General features: G+C 39.8%; 1 protein-coding gene across 4 annotated transcripts; it reads left to right on the top strand.

Moving 5' to 3' along the window:
* The first annotated feature begins 870 nt into the window (after positions 1-870).
* On the top strand, positions 871-20,186 carry LOC118222286 (alpha-2,8-sialyltransferase 8E-like). 4 transcript variants are annotated; one of them, XM_035407738.1, is made up of 8 exons: positions 871-1,535; positions 3,488-3,571; positions 4,325-4,414; positions 4,908-5,052; positions 9,973-10,088; positions 12,798-12,884; positions 15,484-15,640; positions 18,644-20,186. In XM_035407738.1, the coding sequence occupies exons 1-8, from the start codon at positions 1,450-1,452 to the stop codon at positions 18,722-18,724; spliced, it is 846 nt and encodes a 281-aa protein (XP_035263629.1). In that variant the 5' UTR covers positions 871-1,449; the 3' UTR covers positions 18,725-20,186. The 4 variants fall into 4 exon arrangements, with proteins under 4 accessions (XP_035263629.1, XP_035263627.1, XP_035263626.1 ...); XM_035407736.1 differs by lacking the exon at positions 18,644-20,186 and adding an exon at positions 16,086-16,964 and having other exon boundaries at positions 1,206-1,535; positions 15,484-15,961; XM_035407735.1 differs by lacking the exon at positions 18,644-20,186 and having other exon boundaries at positions 1,206-1,535; positions 15,484-16,964.
* The last annotated feature ends 346 nt before the right edge of the window (positions 20,187-20,532 follow it).

Raw genomic sequence — 20,532 nt, 5'->3', positions numbered from 1 at the left:
TGACACAGTACGGTTACGGATGGAAATTAAACTCTGTAAACATCTGATAATATATTTTAAAACATAACGGCAGACAGTCAGCTAGGCTCAAGTTCGCTCTGCAATCGTTCGTTCAGGTTGATGGCCTTTTCCGCACCGGACTGTCAATCACATTGTAAAAATCACAGAGCCGCTTAACTCTATGGTTTTGGCTCCAAATCGACAACATGGCCGCGCCCGCCATTGAGCTTCAAAACGTATTTTAGAGACCCACGGAGAGTCAATGGGTGACGTCACAGGAGCTTTGTCCATATTTTTTACAGTCTCTGTTATAACCTTTGCAAATATGTAAGGAAGACCGTCAAATCATATAACGCAACCGATTTAAGGTGGACCGGAAATATCGAATCGGGAACCAACTTCAGCGTCGTGAGAAACGTTGCGTACTGGTTGCGTCTCTGTCTTTCAGCAACGTCTCAGGTATTGGGAGATGTAAGAAGTCTTTTCCCATTTCACACTACCGCTCAAGCACTTGTCCACTCGTGGATTCACCTGTTCCCAGAAATACCCCTTTAAGGTCTGCGAGTTCGTGGCCCGCGAGTCCAGAATGTTCTGTTTGGGACTTGACGTAGCAGGAGACTTGCTGGCAATCAGCTGATTGCCTACGGAACTCCAATTGCACGCAGCAATTAAGACATTCCTAAACTTATAAGCACAACAAAGTTAATACGTAGGCCTAGCTATGGACTAAAAACTGAAGGCACGCTGAAATCGACGCTGTGTGGTTTAAGCAGCCAACTGTCCCACCGTTTTATCTTTAATTTATTATTTTATTTTTTTAATTAAAAAAATTATCTTTTATTTTTAAACGAGGGAACATTAGCCTGTGGAGGCCAAGGGCAGTCATGAATCATTAGACCACTGATTTCATGAATAAATTAATATCGCTGTTTTAGAGTAGGCTATAGTAGTTATCAGTAAATAAATGAATCGATTAAAAATGAAAAAAGAACAGTTAATTCCATTTCTATTTTTCGTATATGAAACTAAAAAACAAAACAACGACCGATTGGTTATCTCCCCCAATCCTTGTTTAGGATCAAGTCGAAAAACTAATGTCTGCCTGATGCCCCTTTATTTAACTAGCGTTACTGCATGCAGTAGTAACATGCAGAAGTAACAACTTTTTTGACTAAAAAGGAAGATAACGAGAGGACACTTTTTTTTTTTTTTTTTTTTTTTACCACGCCCTGTAAAAATGCGACAAGTATTATCACAAGGAAGAGACGCTCAAGAATGTGTTAACTTCTTCAGAGTTCGTATTCGGATGCAACTGACAGCAGAAATAGACTCTTGATCATAGTCATCATAAATATTTTAACTAGATATTGTGGGGATCAGGTTGATTTGAATTAAGGATAGGTTTTACTGTTAGCTATATTATAATTGGCTGTTTTATTTCTTTCTTCCATGGCTGTCAGAAGAAGATGCCGCAAACTATTCGTGATAGTTTGTGCAATTAGTACATTTTTTTTTTTTCTCCCTCCTCCAGAAATGTAAGTACGATGCTGATGTTTTTTCGCTGACGATATAGCCTACAATTCTGTTCTCGGAAATATCGCCAGATAGCTTACCGGTGTCTATTTGCGAGCCATTAATTTTAAAAAGCCTATAACTTGTTGCTTGAGATCCCATCAATCTTGAAAGTTGAGGCAGAAAATAAAATAATTTGGGTACGCGCAATGTTTAAAGAATGCTGAGATAAATGTTTTAAAAAAAATAATCGTTTAAATTAGTAGCTATTCGTTCAACGATTGGAACAGTACAAATACCAGCGTTTTGGGTATTTCTCACGTGAGTTCAAACACTTTTCATTTGCAGACCGTCTGTTTTTATTTTTTTACTTTATTCGGGGTATTCATTTATAGGGGTATTCGTTTTAGCTATGGAACTGCGATTTATTAAGGCTGTGATTATAGCCGCTCACTTCAGATGCCCACGTAAAAATGTTGATGTTGCTTAACTGGAAGAAGTGGTTCGGAATTCTTAGCTACAGTGTAATTATGACTAAGGAGACTACGAGTCAAATCGTTCAGAAAATAAACATCCCTTGTTTTAATGAATGCGTCATGCTTCGAATGCTTCGAAATGGACCGTCATATATCGTTTGTCAGAAAAACAAACAAACGGTGCCATCGAAACCTGCTGTTAAGGGCATATCATGAGCGTCTATTTAGGCATCTAATATATTTACAGAAGCTTCCTCCAAAATTTGACCAGAGAGGGAAAAAAAACTTTTAAGAGAATGTGTTTTGCTGTAGGCTACAAAGAGAGTAGCCTGCATACTATACTGCATTCTCACAGTTCTGATGGAAGCCTGACTAAAAAAGAAAAAAGAATTTTAACTATGAATTGTGAATGTGCTGAGAAAAAAGTCAAAGGATGGCGAATTTAATTTGTCCTCTCCCCACTGAGATTGATCTTTAAAACAAACATCAATGATCAATGATACGCTCCATACCCACCTGCCCACACCCGGCATCAGTTGGGCGTGATCGATGGTCGTGATGACAAAAGTAAATGCAGCTTTGTAGTAGGCGATCTCCTTCAAGTACTTGACCAACCACTATTCAAGTAATATTGTTCTTGCGTTCAGCAATATACTGTATGTAGAGAGTAGTCTGTGCATTTACTTAATTGCAGTGGTGATAATAGTTACCAGTTAGTGTATTGTTAGCCTTTATGTTTCACCCGTTTCACCGCATGAGTATGATGTAGCTAGCAGAAGCCAATAGCACTAACATACAAAAATTGATTTTTAACCCTTTGAAGGAACCCCCTTTTTTTTGGGGATGATTGTTTCTGTGTAGAATTCTAAGTCAGTGTTCTAGAATGCTATTGTTTATGCAGGCCAGCATTCCAGAACCTGCTGTCAGGTTCCTACTCTTATCATTGATGGAATGTTGGGGAAAATGTGAGTTTAAATGACACAAAACGTCAGTAGGCTATAACACATTTGAACTTTTGTCCACTATACGTTTAATTTCAACTGATATTTATTCACAATATTTATTTTGATTTCTGTAAATACATTTTTCGACTTGTCCTGCCTATTTATATTGGCAGAGCTATTGCTGCAGAAGCGCTAGGCTACTCTTCGCTATTTCAATTACTGTAATTCTCTCGTGTTGGTCCCAAGATTACCAGCTTTCCTAGACATCTTATTCTTCTTGTCAGTCAGATAGGAGTGCGGTACCAATTTTACTTCGGTACCTCTGTTGAAAGGAAACATTGCATTCATATTTAGTAATACATAAACTTGGATAATGTATTATTACATTATATAGAGACTACAGAAATTATCTGAATTTTTCAAATTTGTCTGTTTGAGAATTGGGTATAAATGGCACAAACAAATCCCTCCAGAAAATAAAATATTAACTTTCACTTTTTAATACAATTAATAAAAATGTACACTGTGACTCAGTACTGTGACATTGTATTTCAGTGAAAACACACCACAGTCTAGTGAACAGACGCAGAACTGCAATAAACTGTTTGACCAGATTGTTGCCATGAAGTCATTGAAAAGGTAAGAGTTCCGCTTCCCCTGTGGTAAAACCAGTTGAGATTATTGTATGACATGTCACCAAAGCCCTAAGGCAAGTCCTGGAGGGTTGTCATCCATCCTGGATTTTGTTCCAACCAGTTTCCTTTGCATACAAAGGTAGTACGCTTCTTTATTATTGAAATGTGTGTGACAGGGAGGGAGTTGGTTTCATACAAAATCTTTTTCTCAACTACTTAAATATAGAAAATGTCAGGCAGTTGCATTTACGGCTGTATATGTGTATATACTAGGTCTCTCAACCAAATAGATGTATATATCCCACTTATCAGGGAATCGTTTTGTGATGTCCTCTACCAGAGGCGTTGCTAGACTTACAGTAAAGCTCTAATGTGCGTAGCAAAACTTGAAGTTCAAATTTTGTAAATAATCCCTCTAAATGCGAAAAGCACCTAATTAAGAAAAAATAACCGCTAGTTAAAATTTTTGGATTGCAATTGTGTTTGGAAAGAAAACAAGCATAAACAGGGACCGAGTTTGGGAGCCACTCAGTTAGATATCTCTTTGAGCTGCTAATTAGTAGAATCAGGTGCACCAAATTAGGGTTCATATGAAGACCTACAGGATGATATACAGTATCTCCAGGAACTGAGCTTGGATACACTGTTCTTAGACTACTGTATATGAGAGAGAAGACATTGCCAAATTGCAAAGACCTTAACCATACTGCTTTTTTCTACTTATGTTTATTTTCTGCTACAACAAATTTGTTCACAGCATACATAATTTCACCAAGTTCTTCTTGGAAGTGAAGAAAATAATGAGCTGCCCCTGGACCAGTAACCTCACCCAGCAAATTATTCACAAGTAAGAAAGACTCTTATCTTATCATTATTGTTTTACACACAGTGACACTCAGCACAAATACACATGCACATTACCTGCTTATACAGGTGAGCAGCAGCATTCTGAATCAGGTCTGGTTGCAGAGGCAGGAATACCAGCAACGAGGAAGTAGTCATAGTCCCGATGGGAGGTAACCAATGAGCTGGTTTGAGGAAGGGGGCGGTTCTCCAGATGTTGTGCAGAAAGAAATCTCCGTGCCCAGCACACCACTGTGATGTTTGTTGAAAGGGACTGTCTGTTGTTCAGTTTCATCCCATCCAGTATGATCATATCCTAGCAGATGAATAGGGTGACACTGTGGGTGCTGTGCAGGGTGAATGAAAGAACAAGCAGGTGGGTACTTGGCTGAGTAGTGCAGCATCTAAGTACAGCTTTTGGTGATAGTTTGCCGTCCAGCTCAAGCTGTCTTGCAAGCAAGCTAAGATGTGGTATCTGATCCCTGCATCTCTTGTAGGATGGATCTGCACACTGAGTGTAATGCCAGTGGTACGCTGTTTGTAACACGGGAGAACACACATTTGGGACAAACTTTAACCTATGAGGTGCAAAGGAAATCTACCAAGGTAGTGGACAAAATGCTGTACAACATGCTGCCTCGGGTGAGTTATAATTTTAGCAGGGTCATTGTAGTGATTTTTGCTTACAATCAAACCCTTTTAGTTTTTTGTTTGAAAAATAGATTATAAATACATCGTCTGTTTGTTTCAGTTTTACTCCCAAACCCTCTCTCGACCCATTAAGAATCTTACTGTATTGAATATATATTTGGTATTGAGAAAATTGACCATGTGCAACCCCCAAATATATTCAGAAAGGGATGTAAGATTCAATTGTAAAGGCAGCATTCATTTACATTTTCAGTATTGAATGCAATCGCTGAATGCTGCATTATTTTAGATAGTTGAAACTGATCATGCCATTTAGGGACTTCTGCTCCCAGTTTTACAGATGGTATTAGTGTTTAATTATTTTTGATGTCATGGGCTGAGCTCCTTATATGGTGTAAAGTCAGTGACTGAGGAAGTGAATGAGACATACATATATGGACATTTGATAATCTAATAATACAGTTTCATGGTAAAACATCAATACCATAGTCATCGTATATAGTTTATCGTACATGTCTGTGTGTGTGTTACGACCCCTCTTGTAAGTTTGTGTTTACATTTGTCTGTGTTGCGGGTGTGTTTTGTTTTTCCGGTTCATCATCAGATTGACGTTTCCGTCTCTACTCTGTTTGACAAACCCACCATTTGCCACTTACCAGTGGAGACTGGGTCTTGGTGTGTTGCGGATAGTGATAGCTCAGTTTGACTTTGCGTATTTGACCTCATTTTGTTTGATTCGGATTCCGGCCGGACTTGGTTTGTTTGCTGATTAGATCTGGTGTTTGACAATTGACTCATTCCCTTCTACTCGGGTACAGTGAATGTGTTCCTGGGTGGGCTACAAATCCTTCCATCGGGACAGTACTTTACTTTGCTTCGATATTTTTCCTTTATTACTTTTGAAGGTGAAGCTGTGTGGAATTTTAAATCTCCGTTGGGGGTACGCTGTTCAGACAGTTGGTTCTCAGACTGCAGACTGATAACCTCGAAGCTCAGTGTTCAAAGCCGGCCCATGTCCAGTAACCCTTCAAAGACTAGTCCGGTTATGGTTAGTTCTGGACAGGCAGATAAAGACCGCAGTTAGGCCGGAAAAATACCCTACGTTAGTACGCGAACGCAGATGCTCTGAGCTATGCAGAGATTTCATGCGTTGTTGCATTCTAAAATGTGTCACCTGAAATTTTTAACTGCAATGTCAAGCGTCACAGCGAGGGGCACTATAGCAGGCAACCGCAGGATGAAGCCATCTTCTTCGACTTGTGCTTTTTTCCTTCCGGTCTCCTTGAGGTGCTGGGATTATTAGCTCCAGCGGGACTTAAGAATGCACCTTGAGTATGTACAACCAGGATGTTCATTTGCAGTGCATCGGCCCAGTGTCGTCATTTGCATTTGCGTACATTCATAGGGTATGACTCCGACCTTACTCATTAGTCTGCAGCACAGTTCCCTTACCCATTCCCCACTTATGTCCCTTATTATACATCCTGTAATGGACTGACCCTAGAACAGATTGGGGGCTCATCCTGGATTGAACGTTCATGAGGAGGCGTGGCCACTTTTGCCTTGTGGCCCTTATTCATCCTGTGTATGTCCCTTTGCTGTAGTAATTTTTTTTTTTTTTTTTTCCACTAACTTTGTTTGGTCCATGTTATCCACCCCCCCCCCCCCCCCCCCCCCCCTCCACACCACCACACCCTTTTCGAGTACATTCCTAGCTGCATGTGTTTGACTGTTTTCTGGTTTAATGTGCATATTTGTGTGTTTAGTGTTATCTGTGTGCATGTCTGGGCAGGGTTTCATGTGCACATTTGTGTGTTTAGCGTTATCTGTGTGCATGTCTGGGCATGGTTTCATGTGCACGTTCGTGTGTTTAGCGTTATCTGCGTGCGTGTCTGGACATGGGCTCGTGCACACTCATGAGTGTTTTCGGGTGGGCGTGGTTCCATGCACACACTCGCGTTTATTTTCCATTAAAGGCTTGCTTTGTTCTGTCCATGATGTGGACTTTGCTTGCTATTAATTGCTTGCCGTTAAAGGCTCGCTTTGTTTTGGCCCATGATCTGCACTTTGTTGCTTGCCTTCCATGGATGGCTTTGTTTTGTCCATTAGTTGGACTTCGCTTTCCATTAAAGGCTTGCTTTTCCGATCTACGATATGATCTTTGTTTGTCCGCGCACCATAATTATGGACTTTGCGTTTGTACATAATTTGGACTTTGCTTGCCATGTTAGGCTTTCTTTTTGTCCAAGGTTTGGATGTTGTTTATCCTTTAAAGCATGCTTTGTTTCCATGGTACATCTTTGTTGTGGGTAGTTGGTAATCAGACCTTTGTGTGCGCCTTTGTGTTTTTGTCCTGTCCAGCTAAAGTTCTACTTGACTGCATGCCTGACTTTATTCCTTTGTTTTGCATGCTTTAACTTGCATTACTATATTATCTTTTGTAGCCTGTTTGTATGCCACCTTCATATTCTGGAAGTAGTTTTGATTATACTGTCCGGGAAGTGGTCTGGAATGTGTAGGGTTTTCTGTGTCCATTTCTGCCACTCTTGTCTAGTCGGTGCTGGGATGCAGCCAGTAAAATTCAGAGAAACTGATGCTAATCTTTCTAATTAGAAGTTCTGCTCTTGTTTGACATGTCCTTTACTGGTCCTGGTTTTCTAGTCCAGGGAGTTACAGTGTGCTTTGTTCAAGCTCCTGTGCATACTGCGGAACCTCTGCCTGAGTTCATATCGTTGGAAAGCCTCGACTTCCCTGCTGAAGGTGTTGCATGCATTCTGTAATAGAATTTGGGTGGAGGTAACATGTTGCCCCAGAATTAAAACTCCTTAGTTGATAGAGGTCCTGATTCCAAGCTGCATAAATGTCCTTGCGTGCTTCCTGCAAGTCTTGTAATGTCTAAGCTGATGAGCATTGCCATTTCTTATGACGATTTGGCTGATTTGAGTTCCTTAACCTGTTATTAGAGCTGTTTGCTTCTGATATGTCTACTGGTGAGGGACCAAGTCGTCTCAGGGTTGGTACGAGCTGCTGATGGCCTGATTGCCTCCACCTCCAACAGGAAAAATTGTGTTTGAAATAGTGAAATTGTAATTATTAATCTTTGTTTTTTGGATTGTATCAAAATGTTAAAAAAAAAAGAAAAAAAAAAAAAACCCACATTGCTCAGTGGATGCCCAGAACCATATTTGAAAAACTTAACTGATGTTGTAAGAATTTGCTGAGTTACACCAAGCAACCGTCTTACCCGGTGGTACTGGAAAAAGAGTCACTTACAGTTATGATATCTGTTATCTGTCTCCAAAACAATGTTTTACCCTTTCCTCTGTGCTAATAGTTGTACATGGGATACTGCAAATGATCTGCCAGTAGTGTGGCTCTGTACGGATCGTTGTCTATCTTGGTAGATGCATACATGCCCCTGGCTTGTGTGGCCTGCATAGATACAATTACATATCTTGCTATGACACTAGTGTATAGGCGAGTGACTGCAGGGTCCTGATATTCAGAGTTCTACATGGGCCTTACCTGCTAGGTTTCCTGTCGTAAGAGTCAAAGAGGAATGACAGGTTAAAGTGAATGTAGTTTATTGTACAGTGTTCAATAATGGCAATATACAATGGTGCAAAATGTGTGTGTAGTGAAATGGCTCTATACGAATGGCAGGCAGCTGATGATGTTGACAAGTCTCCATGAACCGTTTCACTTTTCCTCCTATAGACCCAACCATCAAAGAAAAACCTCAAGTCATCAAATAAAGACACAATCGTAACAGTCTGTGTATGTACTGTAGGTATTGTGTGTGTGCATGTGTACGGGTGACAGCCTGTGTATGTACCGTATGTATGCACTATGTTATTCATATTTTAACAGCAGATACTGTATGTGTCCAAGACAAATTTCCTTCGGGACAGTAAAGTCTATCTTATCTTAGACTAGGGGAATGTGTCCTTATTTAGATCCATGAGACATCCATAACTTATGTTATGTTAAGCAACAGTCAACTCACTGCGAAGAAAACTCCAACCTCCTGAGCACTGTGTTGCAATGTTCCACCTGACGTATCCAAACATCTGAAGCACATTTCCAGCACTTCAGACGTTCTTGCTATTTCATGGGTTTTTTATTGCATTTGTCTGCGATTTACACTGCCATTACCTAATCCAGATCAATATCATTACTAACCAATTTGATGTTGGATTTTTTTTATTATAGTGTATTTTTTGATGTACACAATAGTAATCCTTCACATTGTAATCGTGATATTTTTATGGATGTTTGTGTGTGCCCCTGTGTGTAACAGGCAGGAGGGTCTACGTGCGCTGTGCACCCGCCTATGTAGGCACACATTATTGTATTAAAATTGTGCCCTAAAAATAACAATGAAACAACTGCAATATGACCTAAGACCAGCTTTTTGTTGATCTAAGTGCAAATGCTTTCAGCTGCATCAAAATGGCAATAGGCCTACAATGGGTCTGACCACACCTCATCTTAACCCACTAATGCCCAGTTTTTTCCCAGAGATTTCTTTTTAAAGGATCTATAGTCATCCAAAAAATATTCACAGATGGAGAAAGAGTGGTAGAGACTTCGGAAACTTTGCCCGCGGGTTAAGACCAACACGCCCACATGGGCGCAAGCTCGTTTGCTATTTAAACAACCTGGGCGGGAAAATGACCAAAAACTAGCAAGGATGCTTGCGTTCGGGTTACCGCTGCTTTGTGCCAACTGTAAGAGAGAGCCCTAAGAGTTTGAGGGTTGCATATAATCATAAAACATTCATATGTGCTGCATGTGCAAAGTTATTATGACCGTTACCTCAGTTGCAACGGAAAGCCCATTCAAATTGAACATGCCAGTCTTCTTACTACTCCTCATTTGGCCTTCTTGTCCTGTCCCTTTGCTCATTAGGCTGCGCCCTGGGGGATCTCACGTGTGCTTGGGCGCTGTGCGGTGGTGGGGAATGGAGGGATTCTGAAGAATAGCAGCTGTGGGGAGAAGATCAACTCCGCTGATTTTGTCATCAGGTATAGTATGTGTCACAAGTTCTTGCTGGGAGCTCCCCACGAACCGCCCAGTCCGCAGATGTGCTCGCGCGCGGGTTTTATTCGACACGAAAGGGCTAGAAAAACAGTGAAGACAGCTGGACGTCCAGTGCTGTTCCCGTGCGCATTTCCCATTCCTGCCAGCCCCGATCTGATTGCAGGCTTGTCTAATTGCCTCCAGCTGCGGCTGATAATTGAGTCTCCACATACTACACAAAATTCACTCAAAAATGTAAAATATTTTTTTTGTTTACCATCTGCGGAGGATAATTCAAACACCTTGCGCATGATACGCGTAATATTCTGCTTGGCAACAGAGAGCAACTAAGAATTGGACAGATTACTCCTGATGATATAGGTGGGAAGAAATCTGCTCCTGTTTAATAGCAGGATTATCATTTATATATCAGCATTCATGTTAACACTTGTAATTATCTTTGTGATTTTATAATCAATCATGAACATATGTATGGATGCTTGTCCTTTTTCAATCAAGAATTTTGTGTGTCCATACTTACCTTTTATCTTGAATGATTATATGCCACCATTTCTCTGTTTCCATTGCCTTAAGTTCCCACAGCTCATTGCAAAGTGATGCTGGTGAACTGTATGATGGGAAATGTATTCAAATGCCAGAACAAAAAGTTACTCACTTTATCCTTGACCCTGCTCATCAGCAGCACTAGATAACCTCCTGGAGGTGTTTGTGGATCTAGAATGCTACCGCACCTATGTGTGTTAATTATGCTGTCAAGAAAATAAGGACTCCCCATCTCAGTTGTCAAATACACTGCAATTGTGACAATGGCACGGTGCACTAACCACTTTTCCTATGGGTGTCTGACAGTGGCAAAATGCCTTATGAACACGACAATCGAATCTCAGAACAAAAGAGCAAACCAACCAGTTTGATGGCTTCTTAAAAAAGCAATCGGCAAACCCTTCAGTCAACCCTTTCAAAACATCTGACCCCAGATGTTATCAACAACATTCTGTGCTCATCTGCTGTCATTGTGGACATATTTTAAAACTGAGATGGCTCAACACACAACTCGGTCTCCTAACTTGAAAAAATGCTTATTGAGGAACATCATCTGGGAACATTCGACGTGGTGTGTAGGCTACTGCGGTTGTTATAATAGTGGCTGTCACAGTTGCAACCGCAGGGCGCTGTTTAAATGAATGAATCTTCTTTTTTTATTTATTTAAATTAATCAAGAACTACCTGAGGAGCAGCATTGGGCAGGAGAGACTGTCAGCCTGATATAGTGTAAACTGTTTTTTTTTTTAAATATGTATAGCAAAGTGGCAGTGATAACAGTAAACCTTGATCATAATATTTTGGGTAAGGATAACCATAATCCTTAAAGGGATTTTCTTAAAGGGATAGTTTGTTGTATCCCATTTGTTGGCCAGTTACTAATCATGATTAAGGTGCAAACTATATAGAACATCTATATGTATGTTCTGTTTACATTCTATATTCAATTGTGATGGCCATGCCGCATGGGGATAGACTTGCTGTTTTGTTGCTTAGCGATGTCTATGAGGAAGTCATACCCATGCTGATTTGGAGATAAATCTCTCTCTCCAACTCTGCACCTCCCACAAGAGAACGTCTTATGAAAAACACAAATTATTATTGTGTCATTATCCTCATCCCATTGGAGCGGTAGAAAAGTATGCTATTACAATCCTATAAAATATATCAAAACAACTAACATTTCAAAACATTAACAAAAAATAAATTATGGGAAGCTGAAACTTGAGACCGTTTTGTTTTTAAAACCTGTTACCACACTCAAGGGCAACCCAACCCAAGGGCTTCAAAGTGCTCGGCCAGCGTAGCCTGGAGATAAGACAGAGCAGGAGGGTTACCATCTAAGGTGTGAATCTGTGTGTGTGTGTGTGTGTGTCCATGCCCCTGCCCCCTCCACTTTTTCACCAGTTAAAATATGTGGATTTCTTTTAGTCAGTCAGTTAAATTTTGGGCAACTTGGGAAGAAGTTTGTAACAGCTGGAAGTGGGCATCTGAGACCTACATCTAGGCCTGCCATTCTACATTTCATCTCTGATTCTTTTGGATATTCTGCTGTCTTTTGGTTTCTGCATTTTGGATTACTTTGGAACAAAAGCTGTGGTTTGTTATCTTCTCTCATTCGTTTCTTGTGTGACTGTCCATGTCTGTAACCTTTGTTAATTGTTTTAAGTTAGTTTAATCTCGTTTTTAGATTAGACGTGAATACTTCTCGTAAAATAATACATTTCTTAATTTTCACCTGGTTGTGAGTTGTACATTTTGAAGGTTGATCCAGACAGTTTGCTCTGCCTATCAATTTGGCGATTTGATTGATAGTTCATATCTTTGATAATAATTACCAAATTAAATCTGATAAATATATTTTATGTGTTGAATGAGATGTTATAACGGTTGATGCACTTCTGTTTGTTATTCAGAGCGCTGGACGTCAAATGTGAGAATTAAACATATTTCAATTAATCCTCACCTTGCTGACAATATATATTTTTTATTTTCACAAACTATGCGCTCAGTTTTATTTGTTTTATCCCTAACAGCTTTAGTTTGACAATAACTAGCTAAAATGAAATAAAAATACGGTCTGTTCTATTTACTGAATTTTCACTCGCACTAAATAGGTAATGACTCAGAACTATGTATTTTCTTTTCAGACTGAACTTGCCCCCAATGAACTACAGCTCTGACGTTGGTGTCAAGTCCAGCCTGGTCACCATCAACCCTTCTCAGATTACCCAAAGGTAACTAAATATTCATTATTTGTGTATACATGTTACTTAACAGAAAAAGGAACTTTTGGCATACTTATGTGATCAACGGTGTGTACTCGAGGCTTCAGCCCCTTCCCCTGCCCTGAGTTTGCAGACTGCCACAGCCCCGTCCCTCTCCTGGTTCAAGCCCATGCTACGGTGCAAACTGGAGGCCTAGATGGATCACCTTGCCTCTCTAAATTGCATATTACTATACATTTCTCTGATTGGACGGCATATTTTACCAGCAAGTTTAACTACCTGACGGTAACCTACCCAAACATTTTTTCTTTTGGTCTGATAGATCCCTCATCACAAAATTCAATAGTTATCACCCATTACATGAATACTATAGGATTCAGGTCTAAGGTACTTTTTTAAAACAAATTTTGGAAAACATCACAAATTATATTGCTAAAGCCCATAGAATTTCCTGACTATGCATCGAGATGCATGTGACTAGAGATTTTAATCCTCAAGCTGTCTTTAATTTAACTTTAGTGAATTTAGTAGATGCTCTTAGTGATTTACAGTGCAAAGATCAGGGACCAAATTGAAGCAATTTTCTAGAAGGGGAAAGTACAGTCTCCAGAGATAGTTCTCTGTAAAAAGCGCTGTCTCAAAGACGCTTTACAGATTAGCAAAGCGAGAGACGGAGCAAACAGAGCAAACACCAGGCCTGAACCCCCAGATAGCAAGCACATGAGGTGAAAAACTCCCAGTGGGGAGAAACCCCACAAACGGTGACGAGAAAAAACTCCCCAATGGGAAGAAATCTCGAGAGGAACCCGGCTACAGAAGGGGGAGCCCATCCTCCGTTGGCTGGCCTGGTGTAAAGTAGCGGTACAATGAAATGTAGCAGAAATGCTATAAGAATCTATCCCAGCGAATTAAATGGGTTAAGCAGGTTACTGTGGAGGTCATAGCTAGCAGTAATAATACAAGACAAAATTGTATAGTTTAGTATAATACTGTTTAGAGGAGCCGGGTGATAGATCTGGAGCTCCAGGCTGCATCACGGCATGGGCAGGGGAGGAACAGGGGGGTCCATGACCACGGAGTGAGGGACAGGGCTGGAGCAATCTCGTGAACTTAGGGCAATGAAACAGACTGGAGCAGTTTTTGAACTCAGGGTGAGGTAGCGGTGGGAGCCCCATGGAAAAAGAAACAGAAAAAAGAAACAGAGAAGATAAGGTTAGGCACTATAAAGATTGTCGAAACACAGAGTAAATGTATATAAGTGTATGTTTAGGTAATGCCAGTATTACGCTAAGCTACCTAGTGTGTCAGCTTGACACTTGAGGCTAAGCTAACTAGGGTTGAGATCTGGTGACTGCAAAGGCCATAGCATATGATTCACATCATTTGTACATGAATATTTTTCCTTTGCTGTAAGTATTGTGTTTGTTTCACAACTAGATAATACTGCACCAGTGAAAGTGAATTGGACATCCAAAGGTGAATGTTTCCAATTGGTCAGCCTTTTAAATTCTGTTAACTAACATAATAGACACCAAGTTCACTTTAGCTGAATGCTCGTATGCATTAGCTTCATTAGGTGTTTTGATGATTGTGGTGGAGAGCGCTAGCACGTTGGTCCAAAATCTCCCATAGGTGTTCAATTGGTTTGAGATCTGGTGACTGCAAAAGCCATAGCATATGATTCACATCATTTTCATACTCATGAAACCATTCAGTGACCCCTCGTGCCCTGTGGATGGGTGAATTGCCATCCTGGAAGAGACCACTCCCATCAGGATAGAAATGTTTCATCATCGGATAAAAATGATCTTATCGCTTTTTACCACATCTCTTTAGATCAGTGCCTGTGGTTTTTGCGCCACTGAACTCTCAAATGTGCATTTGTCTTTGTAATGAAGGGTTTATCCACTGCAAGCCTACTAAATTATCCCTCTCTGTGTAGTTGTCAATGGACTGTTCTAGCTGACACTGATCATGTCCTGCATTCACATTCTCAATCACCTGAGGAAGAGTATCTCTTCTGTTTTCCTGTACATATTGCAATAATGCACAAGTATCACAGTCATCGAATGTGTGCTTTTGGCCATAATTTCCGACTCAATTTACTGATGTGTCTCCTGTAGATCTAAATGCAGGCGTCACTGTAGTCAGTCTCCCTATTGAAACTCTAGTCTGTTGAGCAGTCTTTCTGACTGAAGCTTCTGCCATCTGTGCCCCAATAATGAACCCTCTTTCAAAGTGAGTTTGCCATCTCTTCCATCTTGATTCAAAATCAAGGTCAACTGGGCTTGCTCAGTACTTTATACATGCCACAGAGCATGATAGGATGTTAATTGCTAAATTGCATCATGCAGTACACATGTATGGAAGCATCTGCATTTATTGTGTTTCTCCACTCATTTATTCAGGTTTTTTCTTTAATTTTTCACCCGTCTGTACTTGCACAATAACTTACATTGATGACAGAATGTAAATTTACTGCAGAGGTCAATTCTGAAGTTTTCCCCCAGAAATCAGCATTCTGTTTTGTTGTTAAAAGTGTGTTATTTTTCCACACTTCCGTTCTTTCTCTCTCTACCTCCCTTCCCCTCTCTATCTCTCTCTCTAGCTTCATGGGCCTCTGTAATGCACGAAAGCCTTTTGTTGACAAAGCAGCTGCACATGGAAATGCCTACCTGGCCATGGCTCCTTTTTCCTATGTAGTTGGCACTGAGCTTTCCTTTCGTGTCTTCCACACCATGAAGGACATGAGACCCCAACAAGAGGTATTGTATTTCCACCCAGACTACTTATTCAGGCTAGCTCGCTACTGGCAGAAACAGGGACTAACAGGGTTGCGTCTCTCCTCTGGGTTTATGCTGGTGAGTGTGGCCCTGGAACTTTGTGAGAAGGTGGACATCTACGGTTTCTGGCCCTTTCCCACGGACCTGATTCAGAAGCCAGTAACCCATCACTACTATGACAATGTTGTAGCCAAACAAGGGGTGCACGCCATGCCTGAGGAATTCTTGACGCTGCTGCACATGCACAGCCAGGGGGTTCTCCAGCTACACGTAGGGAAGTGTCAGTGAAGCCCTTATCGATAAGGGTCTTGGGGACTGCCATTTTTCAGTGGTAAGTGTGTGTTACCAGACTCAAATTTTCCATTTGGTTTTGAGAAGTTCTGTATTCAGCTCTGTTCTGTTCATTCAGATGTTTTGGTCACTTTATGTACATGTCGCTGTCGGGCCGGAAGTGGGTTCATTTGCATTAATTTTGTTTTTGTTTTTACGGTGAAGTTATCAATCAATCTGGTCACGCAATACACAGTTTGAATGTGTTAAAACTCATGATTCTATATGTATACAATATTCTATGATGCCAGTGTTTTAGCAACAATGGATTTTGTAATGTGTGGTGGCAAAACAAGTGTGGGGGGTCCTCACCTTTGCATTTTGGAAATCCAATACAACATAGATCATGATACAATCAGTATACTTGTCATGGTAGGAATCCAGCTAACAAAATCCAGTCATTTTCAGTTCCAAAAACATGCTAACTCGGAAAAACCTCAATAGAATGTCCATTGTTTTCTTAGAAATTATCATTGTTTGTCCATTTTGCCATTGCATACATGCCAAAATATTATGTATATAGGAATGTTATCTCCAGTTTAGATATCTGTATAGATTCTCTGGAACAAAAATGAGCACACCTATATAAGCTTCTGTGATCTGCACTGGACAAGCAGTCCTTCAATATGGCCAATGGGACCTGCAACGACGCAACATGAAGATGCAATATAAAATTTTAACTTAAATTAACTGAAGTTTTTATAACTGGTCTTCTGGTAGTGGCATTTTCATCCCTAAAGTCAGAACAAAAACCCACTCTTAGGCATCCTTTTATTACACCTCTGGAACAGCCTTCCTGAAGACCTGAGGGCAGCAAAGAATTTTGATAAGTAAACTCAAGACCTACCTTTTAGTCTGGCTTTTAATTGAGTTTTATTCATTTATCTGTTTTTTTAATTTTTTTAAATTTATTTATTTATGATAGCGTTTCTTCAGTTCCTGTTTTATTGAATGCTGTTATTATTGAGTGTTTTATTAATTTAAAAAATCATTTATCGCTTAGAGAATGGAATGGAGGGGGGGGGGGGGTTAAAATTACTAAGTAGAAAGAAAAAAAACGTACTTGTGTGTGTTGCATACCGTACAAGGCTAATTTTGGATAACAAATAAATTAAGTGTGAACATGTAGTAATATTGATAATGCATTATACCTCACTGACATTACAATACTTTGAGCTCGAAACATAGAGTAGATAGTTTTGTCATTCCCTTATAAAATGTTATTTATAATGTACGCTGTGTCTCTATGAATGTGCTTATATGCTGCACGTGATTTGGCTTATAATGGTGGCATATTAAACATGTGCCCTTCAAGTAGTTTTAACGTTTATTTTGCCATCAAATTTTGTTATCGTGAATATTTATAAACTGTTATCTGACTGCATTAAATGTCTTGTGAAACGCAGTTATATTAAAATATACAGTGGTCTCGTTACTTTTGCTAATCGTAAAAAAGTGTCACTTTGCCACGTTTTACGCTTGCGACACATCGTTCGCAAAACTGGTCAAAACTCCTTCAGAAATATTAAGGAGAATAAGTATGTATTTGGCTGGTTTCTACCTATTCGGATCACAATTGCATTCGAGGCTTCATGATTATGAAAGGACGTTTTAGATGTAAGCGCCAACTCGTTTTTAGACGCACATTCCACGTTTCCGTCAGCTCGGGCATTTTATATCATAGGTCACGCAAGAGCTAGTGTGTGCCTGTTTTCGACGGAGAATGGCTGAAATTGCTTAACAGCGATATTTCGGTTCGGTGGTCAGCAATGTAACACCTATGTCGAGCCCTTTTAACATTTAATAGTTTCGCTTGACTGTCCATAATTATATTTGTACAATGCAATTATGCATTTTGACAAGAATGATAATTGAAGATATCTTCAATTAAATTCTGATTAGGTAGAACAATAATTCAAGGTATCAGCAAATGCATTTTGACTAGTCAAAATACATTTTAAAATATCCTTAATGACGTCACAGACAGTCATTTGTATCGTCACACATACCGAATGGTAATAGGAGATAACTCCCCCCTCCCCAGCTGTGGAGTGCACACCAGTTCCTTAAAGGACATGCAACTCAGTTCCTGCAACTCTACCTATTATGGAATGGCCTTCCATAACCTATTGCGAACTGTGGACTCCAGCAAGCTGGCCCTCAAGAACAAAAATCTTCCTAAAAAATTGGTAGTGTGAGGATTGTTAAAACGGACACATCTATCCTTGCAATTTTAAAATTAGTAGACATACATTCCATATATATAGTTTTAGATGCATAAAACAATACAATTAGGCAGTTAACAGTGAATTGTTAGTCCTGCAGAACATGCTGCACCTCGTTTCACTGCCCATTTAGCAGTGAAAAGGCATTAAGCCGACAAAGCATGCCAAGTTGATAGTTCATCTCACTCTCATTCACTCATCCTCATCACACCAACTCGTGCAAAGGGCAGCAACAAAGGTTCTCCATGCCAGTCCAACTCTGGCTGTTCTCTCCACCAAGCCCCAGCCTGTCCATGTTGTTGTACTGGAGTCTGTCTATTTTGTTTTACCAATGTTGATGTGTGTGAAAAGGAGAAACAAGTCAAGGTCTTCCAGAATTTAAAACAATGTCCATTATATTCCTTTTGCCTCATCTTCTGTTTTGACACAGTCTCTCACCAGGTGGAATCATATGGCTGACATCACACATCCTTTACGGACTCCTGACTTCACAGCAAAGCTTATGTTGTAATCCTATGGTACATAAGAAATTGGTGTAGAACTGTTTTATGATGTTGACAGTTGGGTTGGGGATGCCATAACTCAAGATCTTTCATTGGCCTTCACAGTGGATACTGTCGCAGGCCTTCTGGAAGTCAATGAAGTTGATGTAAAGTTGCCATTGCCATTCATTACATTGCTCAAAAATTTCTCAGCGGGTAAAAATCTGGTTTGTACAGACTCCCTTCCCTAAAACCAGAACCATTGAAAGAGAGAGTCGCAGCAACTCCGTTCGCTCCAATTGACCAGTTTTTTTAGCGCAATGGTGGATTGTGAAGGATCTCAATTGCTCCGAAAATCGTAGCAGCGCCATAGGGTAGCTGTGTTTTTGACTCTCTATGATGCTATTTTCAAAAGGGAAAGAAGGTAAAGTCAACAACATTTTTGATACGTATCTTATTAGCACATTTCAATTGAATTAACAATGTGAGTTAAAGCATATAACAGATAACATTTGCTAGTAAAAAGGATACAGTTAGCAACACAATAATCAATATTGGTCATATCTAGTAACGTTCACTTAATGTCATTTCATATCGTTACTAAATTAGACACATAACTACACTTCTAAACGTGTTTAAGGGAAAAGGTGTTGGTGAAATATAATGTTGACACGTGTGCTTGTAGTCTGGTGGGTGATGGTAATTTATCCATTCCCTCAAATGGGAGAGTCCGTATATATTGTCAACATACATCTCCAATATATTTCAGTAAATAAATGCATATATTTTTTACTAAATACCATAAATCATTGTTAGTGCTCTATGCCCCTATTGAAATGCATGCATTCAAATTGGCCAAAGGCACTGTTCAGAACTATCTGAAGCCAATACGATCCACGTGACCGTCTAGCTTTTTGACCCTTCATTGACGCAACTCTCTCTTTCAATGGCTCTGCCTAAAACCAGCTTGTTCACCTCAGTGGACACATAAAATAAGGCAGTCGTCTATAAAGGTGAGGTTCAGTTTAGCCTGTTTTCATACTAATAACCTTTAGGGAATAGGTGCATTGTCCCAAACAACAGGTGTACTGCTATGTGCACACATTTCCCTTGTATCAAACACAAACACTGACTTCTGCTTTTGTTTTTGTGCGAAATATTCTTCTCAAGGTCATGTACTCATTATCAGAACTGCACCAACATTTCTTGATCAGGGATGCCCAAAGTGATAAGGTTGTGATTTGTGTTTATTTATAGCACCCTTTATTGTATATTTTTATATATGGCAGCTTTTGAATTTATCGTCTATTTATGCCTTTCTGCTCCTCCGTCATGTACCATCAGTGTTTGCCATAATCCCCTCAAGCCACACCCATCCACTGACACTCATTCCAGAAAATGTCCTCTCTGTCCACCAGTGTGTCATTGCTGCCCTCTCAGCAAGCCTAGTCCTGTTCTCTTCTGTTTGGCAATAAAAGTTTCATATCGACAGAGTGGATTTTTCTTTTTCCCTAGTTTCATTGCTTACAAATTGCAGCTTGGCCAACTGAAGTTGGCAAGCTTTTTTATTGAAAGGCTACATGTGTAATGATCAGAACATAAAATGACATGTCAATGTGCTATAAATGATTTTTTATATTATTTTTATCTTTCAAGTTATCATTAGAAATAATGCTAAACTACAATTCATTTCCAGTCCTTGAAGCCATTCCGGTTTCAACAGTTTATAAATGTTATTAACTTCTTTATATTCCTGATAACTGAAGTTCATATAAAGATGTTTATAATTAAGTCTATTAATTTAATCTTTATTTGGTCAGCTTGGCAGCTTAAGAAT

This window comes from Anguilla anguilla, chromosome 3 (assembly GCF_013347855.1).
Source record: "Anguilla anguilla isolate fAngAng1 chromosome 3, fAngAng1.pri, whole genome shotgun sequence".
In the NCBI taxonomy this organism is placed as follows: Eukaryota; Metazoa; Chordata; class Actinopteri; order Anguilliformes; family Anguillidae; genus Anguilla; species Anguilla anguilla.
Note: the sequence above shows the minus strand (reverse complement) of the source record. Positions and strands in the feature narration are given on the sequence as shown.